This window comes from Triturus cristatus, chromosome 2_2 (assembly GCF_964204655.1).
Source record: "Triturus cristatus chromosome 2_2, aTriCri1.1, whole genome shotgun sequence".
NCBI lineage: Eukaryota > Metazoa > Chordata > Amphibia > Caudata > Salamandridae > Triturus > Triturus cristatus.
Genome location: NC_140582.1, coordinates 1,041,580,316 through 1,041,595,904, shown reverse-complemented (window position 1 = coordinate 1,041,595,904; position 15,589 = coordinate 1,041,580,316). Strand labels below are relative to the sequence as shown.

Below are 15,589 nucleotides of genomic sequence, written 5' to 3'. Positions count from 1 at the left end.
AATGTTGAGTGCCTCGTTTAGGGTTTGGTGGTGTGAAAGCCCCATTACTAATTGGTAGGGCAGCTTCTCTGCCAAACCCATGGTTTCCCTGGCTCATTTAGGTGGAAGCGATCATCTTGCTGATTGGAGATAATCCGCTAGCCCTGCTGTCATAAACCTCTTCACAGCTGCCCATCCATCCCAAAGGTCACAATGACAGAGACCCCGCCCTACAATGGGCAGAGCTTTCATCGTTGATTTTTTTTCCTGTGCAAGACTGTCCAGCAGGGGAAGCTTTCGCTGAACATCCCGATTTGCTCCTATTTTGCAAAGAGAAACCCCAACTTTTTTGGATGTTCTTTCTGCAAACAAAAAGCATGCAGAGTAGGCCACCATTATATGGATACCCAACTGGCATGTGTAGGTCAAACCTACTAGACTTTGCATATACTATCTGTCGCAAAGGATATTGTGGCCTACCATAAACATAGAGGGTCTTGAAGCCTGCCGATTGCTTACCATTGGTTTGCTTTTCTTGTCACACTCATTTGGCAGTTTCGTATTCGTGTCTCAGCTTCTCTGGCTTGTGTTTGTCCCTCCCATGAAGCATTGCCTCTTTACCATGTCTGTGTTTGCCTGGTGGCTGTGCTCGATGTTAGGAAACAAAGTTTTAGTTTTTGTGTAAGCTCTCACTTGTATACTTATTACTTTCCACATGCCGCTGCCTGTTTCTGTATGCTTCTCCCAGTCTTCCTCCCTTTTGCGCTCGCCTGTTTGCTTCTCCGTGTTGCAGCCATACGCCTGCCCTCCCCATGTTGGATCCGTTTCCCCCTGCATGCCTCCATGTTACTCCTTTGTCTCCCGCCCTCCTCTGTTGCTTTCGGGTTCCCCACCCTCCCTGTTTGTTCTGTGTCTTCCGCCTTCTTCTGTGCTGCTCCCATGTCCCCCTGCACTTCCCTTCTTGTTTCCGACTCCCTCCATTGATTCCACCCAGTTAACTCCGCTCCCCCACCCGTTTAAAAAAATGTACAAAAAACATTATTGTGCATTGTTTTTGTTTTTAGTTACTGATCCAACTCGGATCAGTAAAACAAAAAAGTGGGCATGTCATTTTTTAGGTGTTTTTTATAGGTGATGCAAGCGCTTACAGAATCATGTAGGCGGCCATGTAAATAGGTTTTTCTATTTGTTTTACCTTGGCCATGCTACACAGCATGAAGGATCCTGCGCTGTGTGGATTAAAACCATTAGCAAAGGCCATTGGGTCACAAAGGTGAGACTTATTGGCTTTGCCAGTGCTTGTTGCTGATAGTTCTCCTACCTCATCAGGTATAGTTTCTGCAACAAATATCTCTCCCAATCCATCAGGAATCCCTGGTTTTGGTTGGTGGCCCTCTGCTATGCTGACAGCCCTTGCAGCCACCTGCTGGGGTCTAAATGTTCCTTTTAGATCTGTGGTATAGAGTTTGGTACACACGCCTCTTTTTACCAGTTTTGCGCCCGCAGAGAATGCCTCTTTTCTCACTCAGGGGAACACCTTCTACCATGTATTTGTTCCTGAGGGGGAAGTCTATTCCCATAATTTATATTTTCCAAAATGGATTCCTATTTTTCTTGTCAGTCTGTCTGTCGATCAAATCTGTCTAGTGGGATTTGTCCAGGAAAACAATAGTGACAGGTATTTCAGCATGGCCTTTCAAGAAATAGTTGTTCAATTCATACATTTGTGCTGTTTTGGCTTCTAAGAGCAACTCCATTTTAAATTGCTGAAAAACTCTTTTTTAAAGTTTTTATTAGTGTAATTTTCTTTTCCTCCCCGCAGCTTCAATTAAAAGTGAAATTGCAGGTGACGTGGCACCTTCTTCGTGTGCTCCTGCTGCTGGTTCAGGAGCAGCACCGGAGTTGACAGCACATGACATAATCACGGAGCAGCCACGGTCACAACATACGTTGCAGTCAGAGTCTGTAGATTTGAACAGTAGTGATCTGACCAGCACAGCCACTGAAGGAGATGAGGCTGATATGCTCAGTCGAAGTTCCAGCCAAATCAGCACAGTTCAGTCTGACCCAACAAATGAAGGCACCACGCAGGCATCTTCACCTATTAGTGATAGCTCGCAGACGACTACGGAAGGTCCAGATTCTGCTGTGACGCCATCAGACAGTTCTGAAATTGTAAGTGTGCAGCGGACAAAGGGGGCATACCTGTCTTCTATTGAGGGGCGTAACATGTCTCAAAACTAGTCCTTGGAAGACACGTATGTTTTCATCATCTGATTTATCGTTCTCAGATAGTAGCAGCGCAAAGGTCAGCCGCCCATATGTTTTATTGAGAGCTTGACCTCGTTATATCACGCTCTTTGGGATTTAACATACAAATAGATTGGTGTTTCTTTAGTAGCTGCTTGTATCCCGTATAATGACCTGTGTACACCATATTCAATTATTACATCAAATATGTGTTTGAACAGTGGAAATTATGTGCCACAGCCTTTTTAAGTAAGTAAGACTAGAAACTAATTCCTAATTTACAAGTCTAAATCTTTCAGTTTGGGAAAAAAGATTTTTCTGATGGATACATCTGCCTGTGGATTCCTCACCTTTTGACTTACCCCTTGTGCAGCATTCCACGGAAACTTTTCTCATTGCTCTCCCACGTCGACGAGGACGTGAAAATGGAAAGGCTACGCTCGCGACTCTGCGTGTCGTCATCGAAGCCATAAGAAAACCTAGTCAGCATACTGACGTCGGATCCCTTTCTTCGGCATCTTCGCTGCATTACAGTTATTCTGGACTCTCCATTTCTTAGTAGTTTTGCATTGTTACAGTAGTCTGTAATTGTAGCAGTGAGATGGCTGCTCAGAAGAAGTCTGGGTTTAAACCTTGTAGGGAATGTGGGGGTCATATGTCCATCACAGACCCCCATGATGATTGACTTTGGTGCCTGTCGTCTGACCACGACGTCGAGGGATGTTCTTTGTGTCGCTGTATGAATCCGAAGGCCCTCAAGGAGATGCAAGCGTAACTATTGATGGCTAGGGTGAAGAAGCTGAAGATGGGCCAGAGAAGGACATGATCTAAGTCAAAGTCACCGACTGCGCACACCTCGAAGTCGTAGGGGAAGCACAAGAAGAAGCGGCGTCATGGCTCCAGACGTTGCTCTTCTAAGGGCAAGTCGCCAAAGTCGGGGTCCCCAGCTTTACGGCATTACAGGAAGGATGAAGTATTTTTATTCTCCTTCACCACAAGTGACCCTGGCTCATTCTCCGACTCTGAGGGACTCTCTGCCAAGGAATCGACGCCTTTGCGTCCGGCCACTCCGCTCCAGTGTCTCCGGCGCCACAGCCAGATCATGCCTTACGACCCCGGGCAGTTCCTGAGCAGGCAGTACCGGATCCATACCCACCTTTTCTTGCTCCATGTACAGATCCTTCGCATTTCTTAAATGCGATGTATAGCATGTTTGCCATGGTGGCTAACCCTTCCGGTGTGCCGGTTGGCCCCACGGAACCGCTGTCATCCAACATGGGCTTACCACCTCATTATGCCCAGGCACCTTTTATGCCATTTATGCCGATGACCCCGAATTGGCCTCTCCTGACACTGAGGTTCTCGACGCCGATACCATCTCCGGGGAGGAAGGACGGAATATTATCGGGCGCCGTCGGGCTCCGTTCCGGCACCATCGTGACTTTGTTCGGCGCCTCTGGCCGTCCCTGAAAGGCCTCCATCGACGCCAGTTCCGAAGTCGCCAGCGCCGCGTCTGGCGCAGCTGATGCCGATATAAGGTCAAGAAGGGAGCCACAGAGGCTTATGGATGAGGAACAATTCCAGGAGCAAGAGGAAGAGGTAAAGGAAGGGGAAATAGTGGATCCCATGCATGAGTTTGAAGGGCTTCAGGAAGCTAGTTGGCTGAATACGTCGCCAGAGTGGGAACTCTCTTCTCCTTCACAATAGGTCTCTTCCGACCACTCATTCATCAGGAAGGCGGCTGATCTCCTGGACTTGCAGTTGCCCACTGCGGAGATTAAATAAAATATCTTGGCAGAGGTTCATCACTCTCCTTTAATGGTGATAGGGCCTCTGCTCCCATTTAATGAGGCTTTGATGGAGCCCATTTTAGAAGTATGGCAAAAGCCTATGTCTGCCCCATCTGTGTCTGGATCGTGGCAAAGCGGTTCAAAGCTGCGCCTGGGGATCCACTCACTCTTCTCTCCTGAGAGCATGGTGTTTTAGGCGTCGTGCTCTTTGAAGCAATCTTCTGGATCTTTTCCGTCCACTCCTGGAGATAGGGATTCAAAAAATATGAAGCAATGGACCAAAAAGGTATTTTCATGAGCTAGTATGGCTTTAAAGTCAACAAACACAATGTGCCTACTGGGTCGCTACATCCATTCGTTGATGGATTCCGCTAAATAGGTAATCCCTAAACTCCCAGAGGATGTCCAGGGCTATTTTGCGGAGCTGCTGTCGGACACTCAAGCTCCAGCCCGTCCGGTTATTCAATATGGGCTCGACACGGCAGACTCTGTTGCTAGAATGATGGGTTCCTCAGTGGCAATTAGGAGGCATGCCTGGATGAGGGGGGGGGGGGGTCTGGTTTCTCTTCGGATGTCCAGGCCAACCTTTTGGATTTACCTTTTGATGGTTCTCGACTTTTCGGATCCAAGGTGGACTTAGCGCTACAGCGCTTTAAAGACCATAGAGCCAATGCAAGATCACTAGACCTGCAGCCTCAACCGAGGGGCTTTGGTTATCGAAGATTTTGGGGCTTTGGAAAGGATGCTCCATTGTGCGCCCAGCAACAACAGCAGGCTAACCCGCTGTATAGCACCTAGAGAAGGAAAGGTAGAGGTTGCCTGTGAGGCTTAGCTTGCCAACAAGTCTCCTTCTCCTCTGCCCCTGTTCCCCAACTGGTTCCGCAGAAAAGCAGCTCTAGATCTCCCATCTTAGAGCATGTTGGACCCATGTGAGGTCGGGTGTCCCATTTTCTACGAAATTGGAAATCTGTTACATCCGATCTCTGGGTTTTGGATACTGTAGAAAATGGATATGCCCTTCCTTTCCGGAAGTTTCCCCCTCCTTTCCCCTCTCATCATGGTTGGTGTTTGGAGGACCATCTGTTGCTTCTGCAGCACGAGGTTCTATCTTTGCTACAGAAAGGTGCGATAGAGGTGGTTCCGGAGTAGGAAAGGGGTCAGGGATGCTACTCCCGGTATTTCCTGATCCCCAAAAAGGACGGGCGATTGAGACCAATCCTAGACATCAGGATCTTGAATTTTTACCTCAAACAGGAGAAATTCAAGATGTTGACCCTAGCTCAGATTCTTCTGGCGCTGCTGCAGGAAGACTGGATGGTGTTGAGCGATTTACAGGATGCGTATTTTCACATTCCCATCCTGAAGTTGCATCAAAAGTATCTCCGTTTTACGGGGGATCCCAACATTACCAATTTGCGGTCCTTCCATTTGGTCTGACATCTGCACCACAGGTTTTCACAAAGGTGATGGCGGTGGTAGCAGCACATCGTAGGAGGTTGGGCATTCCTGTTTTCTCCTATTTGGACGACTGGCTACTCAAGGCAAAGTCGCCAGAGATGGTGCTGCATCATTTGCTGATGACAACGCGGCTGTTGTTCGACTTGGGTTTTTCGATAAATGTACCCAAATCTCACCTTGTGCCCTCTCAGCGCAACCTGTTCATAGGGGCAATACTGGACACTGCTGAGAGTCGTGCTTTCCCGCCTCCTCAGAGGATTCTAGACATCCTGGCTATGTTTCCAGTGTTTCAAGATGGAGTGGCTGTTCCAGTCCTGAAGGTTCTGCGCCTGCTCGGTCTGTTTGCTTACTGCATACTGTTGGTCAACCATGTACCCTGGCACATGAGGGCACGCCAGTGGTGCATCCGGAGGCAGTGGTTTCAACACAACGGAGATCTCAGGGAGGTGGTCAGAATCTCCAGAGACGCTGCAGCAGAGCTGTCATAGTGGAGTGTTCCAGGCAACCTGTCTCAAGGGAAGCCTTTTCAACCTCATTCTCCTCTGGCCACAGTGATAACGGATGCCTCCACTCTGGGATGGGGAGCTCATCTGTAGGCCATGGGCCTTTGGTCTCCATAGGAAAGATTGTTTCACATCAATCTTCTAGAATTGCGGGCGTTTCATTTGGCTCTCAAGGCCTTTCTTCCATCCCTTTGCGGTCAGTCGGTTCAGGTCCCGACGGACAACACTACAGTGATGTGGTACATCAACAAACAGGGAGGAGTAGGGTTGTATCGTCGGATCAGGACCATCAGATTTGTGTAATTGCAAATCCTTTGGCTGGGGTGCTGAATGTTTGTGCGGACAGTCTCAGTCGGACATACTCTGCCGATCACGAGTGGCGTCTTCACCGGGAGGTGGCCCATCACGTTTTCAGGATCTGCGGGTTTCCTTGGTTGGACCTATTTGTCACTCAAGAGAACGTGCACTGCCCGTCGTTCTTCAGTCTCCAGTATCCGATGCGGGGAGCGTTAGTGGACGCATTTCGGTTAGATTGGGATCTCAGCTTCTATATGCGTTCCCTCCCATACCTTTGATTTCTCGGGTTCTGAGGAAGGTTCGCTAAGACCGTGCCCAAGTCATATTGTTCGCCCTGGATTGGCAAAGTAGGGTGTGGTACACAGACCTTCTTCACCTCTCATCGCACTCTACGTTCTGTCTCCCATCCAGGGCAGACCTCCTTTTACAGTCGCAAGGGTAGATTCTGCACCCCCACTTCTAGAGCCTGCACCTTCATGCCTGGAGATTAAACAGGGTAACCTGAGTTTGTTATCTCTCCCACCGTATGTGGAGGAGGTTATATTATCAGCCAGGAGACACTACACAATCTGTTTATTCTGATAGGTGGGCCACGTTCATTAAGTGGTGTGGGGAGAGATCAATTGACCCTTTGCAGACCCATTTATCTGATATTCTGCGTTTCACTCTTTCCTTGGCTCAACAGGGTTGTGCAGTAGCAACTGTTAAGGGCTACGTGTCTGCCTTGTCTGCCTTTCTTTGTTTACAAGACCAACCCTCTTTGTTTAAGTCTCCCACAGTCATGAGGTTCTTTAAGAGTCTCACCAACAGTTTTCCTTCCACTGCATTTATCATGCCTCTGTGGCATTTAAATGTAGTTCTTACTTTCCTGATGGGGGTCCCCCTTTGAGCCAATGTATAGTTGTCCGTTGAGACTTCCATCATTCAATACAAGTTTTCTGATTGTGATTACTTCTGCCAGGAGGGTTAGTGAGCTACATAGTCTTAGTTCTAAGCCTCCTTTTACCTTTATTCATGAGGATAAGATGGATCTTAGGACCAGAGCTGCTTTCCTGCCGAAGGTGGTCACTCCCTTCCACCTAGGAAAATCTATCACTTTACCTACTTTCTATCCTCCCTCTCACCATTCTAAGATAGAGATTTAATCGCCTGGACCCTAAGAGGGGGATCAGCTTCTACCTGGACAGATATTAAGACTTCAGGCTGGACGATCAATTCTTCATTGGTTAAGTGGGAAAAATGAAGGGCAAGGCTGTCCACAAGCGAAATCTGTCCAGGTGGATCATCCACTGCATCAAGATCTGCTACGCCTTTGCCAAGAAGGATCCTCCTGATGGTATTCAAGCTCATTCCACCAGAGCCAAGTCTTCTTCGGCTTTGACTAGAGGTGTCCCTGTTGTAGACATCTGCAAGGTGGCAAGTTGGGCATCCCTCCACACATTTGTGAAGCATTACTGTTTAGCTGAGGAAGGATGGCAACTTTGCGTGTTCTGTGCTGCAGGATATTTTTGTATAGGTAGGCGGGCACCCCCCTCCGGGAACAGGAGTGCTTGGGGATTCAATTCAAAAGGTGAGGAATACACATGCAGATTTATCCATCAGGACAACAAGTTACTTACCTTCTGTAAACTTTTTCTGGTGGATACAGTATTTGCCTGTGGATTCCTCACTGCCTCACCCACCTCCCCCGTTGGCTGCCTAATTATACCGAAGTAGTATGAAATTCTTTTATTTTATTGTTATTCAAAATGTTGTGATGCTTGACACTAGGAAATGTCTATATTTAGAATTTCCAGTTTTCTTTTCTTCTTACATGATATTTTATGTATACTTGAGAAAATGTTGTATACGCTGTATACTTGTGAAAGGTTGTGGGTTCATTCCTTGAAAGCATGGAAAAAATGGGTGGAACTGATATCAGCACGCTGACGAGATCTTCTTTGAGTTGCGAGCGGAGCCGTTACATTGTGACATCCTCGTCGACGTGGGAGAACTATGAAAAACGTTTCAGTGGAATGCTACGCAAGAGATAATTCAAATGGTGAGGAATCTACAGGCAGATACTGTATCCCCCAGAAAAAGCATTACCGAAGGTAAGTAACTTGTTCCTCAAGATAAATTGGATAATACATGTACCTTTTATGTATTTCATTTTTTTATTTTTATTTCAAGGTATCAAAATAAATACAATCTTGAATATGTTTAGATATCTTCTGGGGTCTTGTAAATAAACTTACAACATAGGGCATTTTCTAGAAGACACATGTTAAGTGCGTACATAGACATGGTACATAGCAACAACCAATTAATAGTAATCACAAGGGCCTTTTCATGTCATTTATTTGTAGTAATGGAGGATGAAGGTATCGTATCATAAATGTATGATGTGCTTGTTGTAGATGTAACATTTTAGTGGAACAAATATAATTGATGTTTGCATAAAATTAATGTAAGCCAATTTTTCACTAACGGCTTACTTTTACTTTCGTTTTATACATTTTAAACAAAAAGCAGTTCGTCTAGAGGGATGTCTAAATGTTTTAGGCCCACAATCTGAAAGACCTATTGCAAAAATTTGACTTTTTGAATGTGTTATTTTGAAATAGTCCTGTGTATTTTAAGCTTCATTGTTTTGTGTTTTGTAAAGTATATCTTTCAGCTATTCCTAGAAAACAATTGTCTGCTTTGAAATTTGTTAACACCGTTTTCAACTGTGTTTGTCCTTTGTAATACAGCTAACCTTAAAAGAACATTTTTATTTGTAAGCACTTTTAAGGAAATCCATCCTGGATTTATCCCTATGATACAAACTCTTAGTCAGGGATAGGAGTTTTGCATTTTAATAGTGTTCTCTGTGTGTTCAGTCTGTTCTGGTCTACTTATTGGATCTCCGTTCAAAACTTAGCTGATCTTGGAATTAATTTCTTGAAAAAGTTTTTTATGCTGTTATTGTCATTTTATTTGTTTAAGTGGGTAGTCAGACTTTGCAATGGCTCTGCCATTAAAAAACATAAATGAAGTACTAGTTTTTGGAAGAGAATCTCATAATGTACTTTACCAAGATATGCCCCTTCTATTTTCACCTTCACCTTTGATGTTATGCATATATGCATACACCTGTCCCATTTTCATCCTTGACACATCTTGACACATCTCTTTTCCTCTTTCTCTCTGTTTCTCTCACTCTATCTCAACCTTTTTGTCTGGTGGTCAGTCACACTGCATATGGCTTTTAAGAAAGATATGCTAGTTGTGCACTTGTGTGGGAAGAATTGTGCTGCAGTACATATATTTCTATTGCACCATCATCCCTGAGTGAAATGTATGTTTTACGGACTTGAACTCCTACAGTCTGGAGTGTGGGAACAGTAAAGGCTCTAGACATTTTGACTTTCAGGAAGAACATCTGCCCATTTTGCGTCTTCATCTCATCTCTTATTCTCTGCAGCGCACTACTCTCATTGCATCAATATTACTTCGCTGTCCTTTGGATTCTTTCACAACCAAAGGATTTTATGCCAGCTACCTGACACTGATTATCTTCTACATCTAGTAGTAAATTCAAAATGTCTTTGTTTTTTTAAATTTACTACGCAAAGATTACAGTATCACTGGGAGTGGGGTGAATCCTACTAATACTCTAATTGTCAAGGGTTTCTGTATAGGTTCCAGAAGGTATGATCATTTTCCTTAATAGCCACTTAACATATGAATCTGAAACCTGGCTTTTTTATGTAAACCATACGTTATGGAGGCATCCTTTGCTGCTCTCTCATGTCACATAAAATCATTTGCTCCTATATACTGAGGAGCTTCTAGTCACCCCAGGGAAGATAATGTTCGGCTTAAATCCTGAATGGAATGAAACTCAATCACTGAGCGTAGATAATGGGTAATACAAGAATTTAGATGGCTCCTGATTTCTAAGACTATAACTTTGGAACCATTTTGGACGTACTGAGTAGAATCTGAAGAACCCCTCTCCAAAAACAAGATTATTTACCAAATGGAATCTGACATGAATGCTTAAATCAAGATGGAAAAAGGGCTGGAAAAGGGCTGTAATGTGAGGGATCCTCCCCATTGTTGCTCGATTTTAGAGCTACAAAATGAATCTGCTGTACTCAAGTTATCCTATGTGGTATTTCCTTATCCCAGCATCATGAGGTTAGAACACACTAGGTTAAAGGATGTGTCTAGTACATTAAAATGTAATCATTGAAGGTTTTACAATTGTAATCTTTGCTTTTTGCAAATATACAAGAAATAGTAATTCGAACTTGGAAGAGCATAAAGTACAGAGCTACTGTAGCTATATTATTAATATCTGTTGTTGCATCACTTCAGTCTTGAGCATCATGGAGAGTTCTCATTCATGTCTTTAAGCATGGTGGAATGGCTTCAGCTAACATCTGTTTTGCCCCTTATGTCGGGAACACCTGAGAATTTCTCTTCATATTGTTGGGCAACTGTCAAGGCATTTTCATCCAGGGTCACATTCTGACCTTCACAAAGATAAAATTGGGTGGGGCGCTAGATGGCGCCGGACCAAGATGGCCGCGCTTTCGTGAGGCTCTGGCTGCCCGACCCGCCGTTCCTTCCATTATTTGCATGAAAACCCCTCGCCCACAGGCGAAACAACTGTGCACGCGAACCTCATGGGGGGCTAAAGACTTGCTGCTAGTTTGGCGCTGCTACGCGCTGAGGCCCTGAAGATATCCGCTGCGGAAGCTGTCCGGGGGAAGGCGTCCGTCTCGGCCGGAGGCGAGAGGCGGATACTGCCGCTACGTGAGTGCCGGTGCGGCCATGCGGTGGTGGGCCTGAAGTCGGGAGATGCGCGGAGAGGCCCTCGCAGACCTCTCCACGGGACCTGAGGTCGACGCCCGCTGACTGTGACCCGCGACGAGATACTGGTGATCCCCCCCGAGCGCGTGTCTGCCATCCCCCCCTCTCCCCCCGTTGAAGGCGGCGGCCCAGAGCTAGAACCGAGAGTCTGTGGCCCTGCGAGTGCGGCGATAGGAGGGCTGCTGCTGCGTGGATCAGGCTGCCATCCGGACAACGGGAGGCTGCCGAGAAGCTGAGGAGAGGCCACCCCGGCTGCTGGTAGGGTGCGGCAGGCGCTGAGTAACGTGAGATTGTGCCTGGCCTTGCTGGCTGCGCGGCGAGTGCCCATCCTGCTGCCTGGCTGTGAGACTGGCGGAGACTGCGTGGCGACTGGGCCGCACCTGGACGGCGGAGAGAGGGAACACACACCGGGCACAAGGCGGTGGTACGCCTTCATACATGCTGGGCACTGCATAGAAGGAGTCCTTGGATATCGAGTTGAAGGCAGGGACTTTGCTGTATTGAGCACCAATAGTGCACTGAGCTGAGACCGGGAAGCACCACAATAGGACAGAGCCCAGGCACAGACGACAATATTCGGTCAGGAAGGAGGGGAGTGCAGATTGTGTGCGGATCGGAGCGTTGCAGCGCCTGGAGGGGCGTGTTAATACGGAGCGGATTTCAGTGGTGCCTTATCGCGTATACATCCGTGAGGTGAGCAACATGAGGCAAGCGGAGGCGCGCCAATCTAAACTGCCTTTCGAGCAGAAGAAAACGTCCACGCCCTCCACCACTGAAAACTCGAGCGGCCCGACTCCGACGCTGCAGAGTCCTCCGGAAGCCTCCCCTAACGAGGAATTGAAAATCATGCTTACAGCGATGCACCAAAGCTTGAATGCCCTCTCAGGGAAAATGGACACCATGAACACTCGCCTCGACTTCTTGCTGTTGAAGGTGGACAAACATGAAGAGCAGATTTAAGAAGCTGAGAAGAGAATCTCCGACACAGAGGACAACGCTACCAACATGGCCAAGCAAATGTCGCAAATGGACAAGCTGCTTAAGGTAATCGCGGCCAAGAACGAGGATCTTGAAGCACATAGCTGAAGGAACAATATCCGTCTGATAGGAATCCCGGAGACCACAGCCACGGGGCGCATGGAGGACTATGTAGAACGGCTACTTACCTCCTCGCTCGGAGCGGAATACTTCTCAGCGCATTTAATAGTTGAGCGGGCGCACAGATCGCTGGGCCCGCGACCTCTGGCTGGTGCACCACCGAGACCAATAGTGGCAAGGCTGCCTAACTATCGAGACCGCGATGCTGCCCTGCGGAGAGCGCGAGACATACCGGAGCTGCAGTTTGAAGGAAATACGTTCTCAATTTACCAGGATTTCACACTAGCCGTCCAGGAGGCGCAAAAGAAATATGTCCAGGTGAAGCAGAAACTGTGCAAGGCAAACGTGGAGTATGCCTTATTATACCCAGCCAAGCTGAGGATACGCCACCGAGACCGCACAGTCATTTGCTCCAACCCACACCAAGCGGATGAATTTCTCAAGTCATTAAGGCGCTCCTCCCCGGCGCGCGACGGCACTGTCGGGCGCTCAGGGTCCCAGTCACCAGTAGTGGACGATTGACAGTGACACATCGTAAGCACGGCTGCTAAAGCCAAGACTTCCTGAGTACGGACTGAGTGCTCATGGTATATGGCAGGAGGGACTACCCTGGAAATCTATTGCGACAAGGATGACACATGGGGAATTTGCTGCTGGTGGACTCATCTACTGCATCACGCAGACATCACTGGCAGCGACGATGCTCTGCACACTTACTGCCAGATGAGTACCTGGGGCTGGGAATGATCTATGTTGGTAACTGCTAAGGAGGGAATATCTCACACAGGAAGGCTCGATATGATTCACTTTACATGGGTTCGTCTGAACTGTTCAAAGGGAGTGGGCTCGCAGGGGCACATCTAATGTGGGTCGGGCACCCTCCACCCCGACCCTCCTTCACCCCAGCTCCATTGGGGAGGGTACTGGGAGTCCCACTGATCGGAGGGACGCGAGGGTTTAAGAGGCACACCAGCGCCCCACTGGGGGAGTTCCCCAATACCTACGGATAGGTAGTTCCAAAACTCTCTGTCCTTCTCTTGCTAGATGCCACTGTTTAGCATTTGGCATGTGTTATTGTTTGGGAGGAGGGGGGGAGGGCTCTGGGATTCCGGCACAATTGGGGTGCTGATGTGGGTGGGTAGAATGGGAGGGTTGGTCGGGGGAGAGCCTCAGGGGAGAGTTTGGGGGGATCACTGTATGATTGGTACCCGAGACGCTGCTATAGCTTCACATCACTGCTCCGGGACAGTGGTCGATGTATTACACTACAAGGCACAAAGGGAGAATGTAGCGCACATCGCGCTTGCACTAATAATCATGCCTTACACTAGGATGCACGCATGGAGGAGACAGGACGAGACACGGTGAAGCTCCTATCATGGAATGTTCGGGGGCTGCGAGATCCCAGGAAGAAGAGACAAATTCTCTCTTACCTAGACCGACATGACATCAGTATAGCAGCACTACAGGAGACACACACTGACCCTAGATGCCCCCCGACCTTCGGCAGCAGATGGGCTTCCTATAGAGTATTCTCAGCTTACTCCACGTATGCTCGGGCCACAGCAATCCTGGTCAAGAGGGGTACCCCCTTTCGATTTGGAGGGTCGCGAGATGATAGAGGGGGCAGATTCTGCATGATGTGGGGCTCTCTAGGAGCACACTCGGTGGTCATCATTAGCTATTATGGCCCCAACATCGATAGCCCTGACACCTTGACTGCACTATGGGGACAGATATTGGACATTGGAGCCACTCATTTGCTATGGGCGGGGGACTTCAACACGGTCTGTGACCCTGCCAGGGACCGATCTTCACACTCGCCTCATCACTACACGCTCAGCCAGGGCACATTACAGGGACTGCTGGGAGACGGTGGCTTAGTTGACCTGTGGAGATATAGACACTCGGAGAAACATGAAGGCACCTTTCACTCGTCGATACACGAGTCCTGGTCGAGGCTGGATTATTGGCTTGGCTTGGGGGGGGTTTGCCCGTGGGTGCGGGGAGCGGATCATCTGGCTCGTACGCCGTCCGACCATGCCCCTTTATGCATTATTCTGACTGTCCCCAGCTTGAACGCCAGCCATAGGTGCTGGAGACTTGCCCTCGAGGCGCTGCTGGACGAGGTATTTAAAACGTGGGGGAGGCTATAGCTGATTTCTTCGAAAGGAATAAGGGATCAGTCGAACGGGTGGGGACACTATGGGAGGCGTTTAAAGTGACCATGCGGGGGATTTGTATGTCCAAAAGTTTTGGGGTCTTGAGGGACATCCGCCGACGGCTTCATCGACTGGAGGGGGAACTCAAAACCCTCGAGGCAAATGTCTGGCAGGCTGATTCTGGGGAATAGAGGGCTAAGATGAGGGAGACACTGACCGAGTACATGGAGACGGCAGAAAGAGAGACAAAATTCAAAGGGAAATACGCGCAGGCACGGCGCTATGGGGAGGGTGGTAGACCTGGGAGGGCCCTTGCTCAGGATATCAAAATGCCCCGGTATGCTAGCTATATCCTTGAGGTGGAGGATAGGGAAGGCAACTGCCAAAAGGATAGTGCTCAGATACTGCAGACCTTTACTGATTTTTACGCTGAGCTATACAGATCTAAAGGGACCAATACATCTGACTTCCCGTGCATTTTTGGGAACATCACGCTGGGATACTTGGAGGACAATCAGTGGGAGTTTCTCTGTGCGCCATTTACGAATGATGAACTCAGAGAGGCGGTCCTCCAACTACGGTCCGGGAAGGCGCCGGGGCCAGACGGACTTCCGAGCGACTTTTATAAATTATACCTAGACCAGCTGGCCCCTGTTCTGCACGACGTTTATGTTGAGGCTCTTGAGGCTCAGGAATTGCCGCCCACAATGAGAGAGGCCCTTATTATGTCTATTCTGAAGCCAGGGAAACCGGCCAATAAGTGTGACTCATACCGGCCCCTGTCCCTTATCAACGTAGATAGTAAAATCCTCACTAAACTGTTAGCTAATCGACTTAACCTCCTGATGGATAAGTTAATTCTACCAGATCAGGCGGGTTTCATTCCCGGACGATCCACTTCCCATAACCTTCGCACCCTCTTTTCGATTATCCAACAGGTGGCCCTGCAACTGCCGCTTGCGCCTGTCTTCTTGGATGCCACTAAGGCGTTTGACTCGGTAGAGTGGGTATATCTGCATGCAGTGCTCTGATGCATGGGGTTCCCCGGTTGGATCAAACTGATCTATATGGCCCCGGTGGCCCGAGTGCAAATTAATGGCCACGTGTCCGCGGCTATACCACTGTCACGTGGCACTAGGCAGGGGTGCCCGCTGTCGCCGCTGTTATTCGCCTTGGCGATGGAGCCACTGGCGGCCAAGGTTTGCCA

The 15,589-nt window shown here is 48.2% G+C and overlaps 1 protein-coding gene across 2 annotated transcripts in view; it reads left to right on the top strand.

The window, feature by feature from the left end:
- HTT (huntingtin) overlaps nt 1-15,589 on the top strand; it is a 2,065,683-nt gene that overhangs the window by 474,110 nt on the left and 1,575,984 nt on the right. For both annotated transcript variants that reach the window (XM_085642500.1, XM_085642499.1), the window contains one exon: nt 1,802-2,154. In XM_085642500.1, the coding sequence (XP_085498626.1) occupies nt 1,802-2,154 (353 nt within the window). The remainder of the gene's footprint in view (nt 1-1,801; nt 2,155-15,589) is intronic.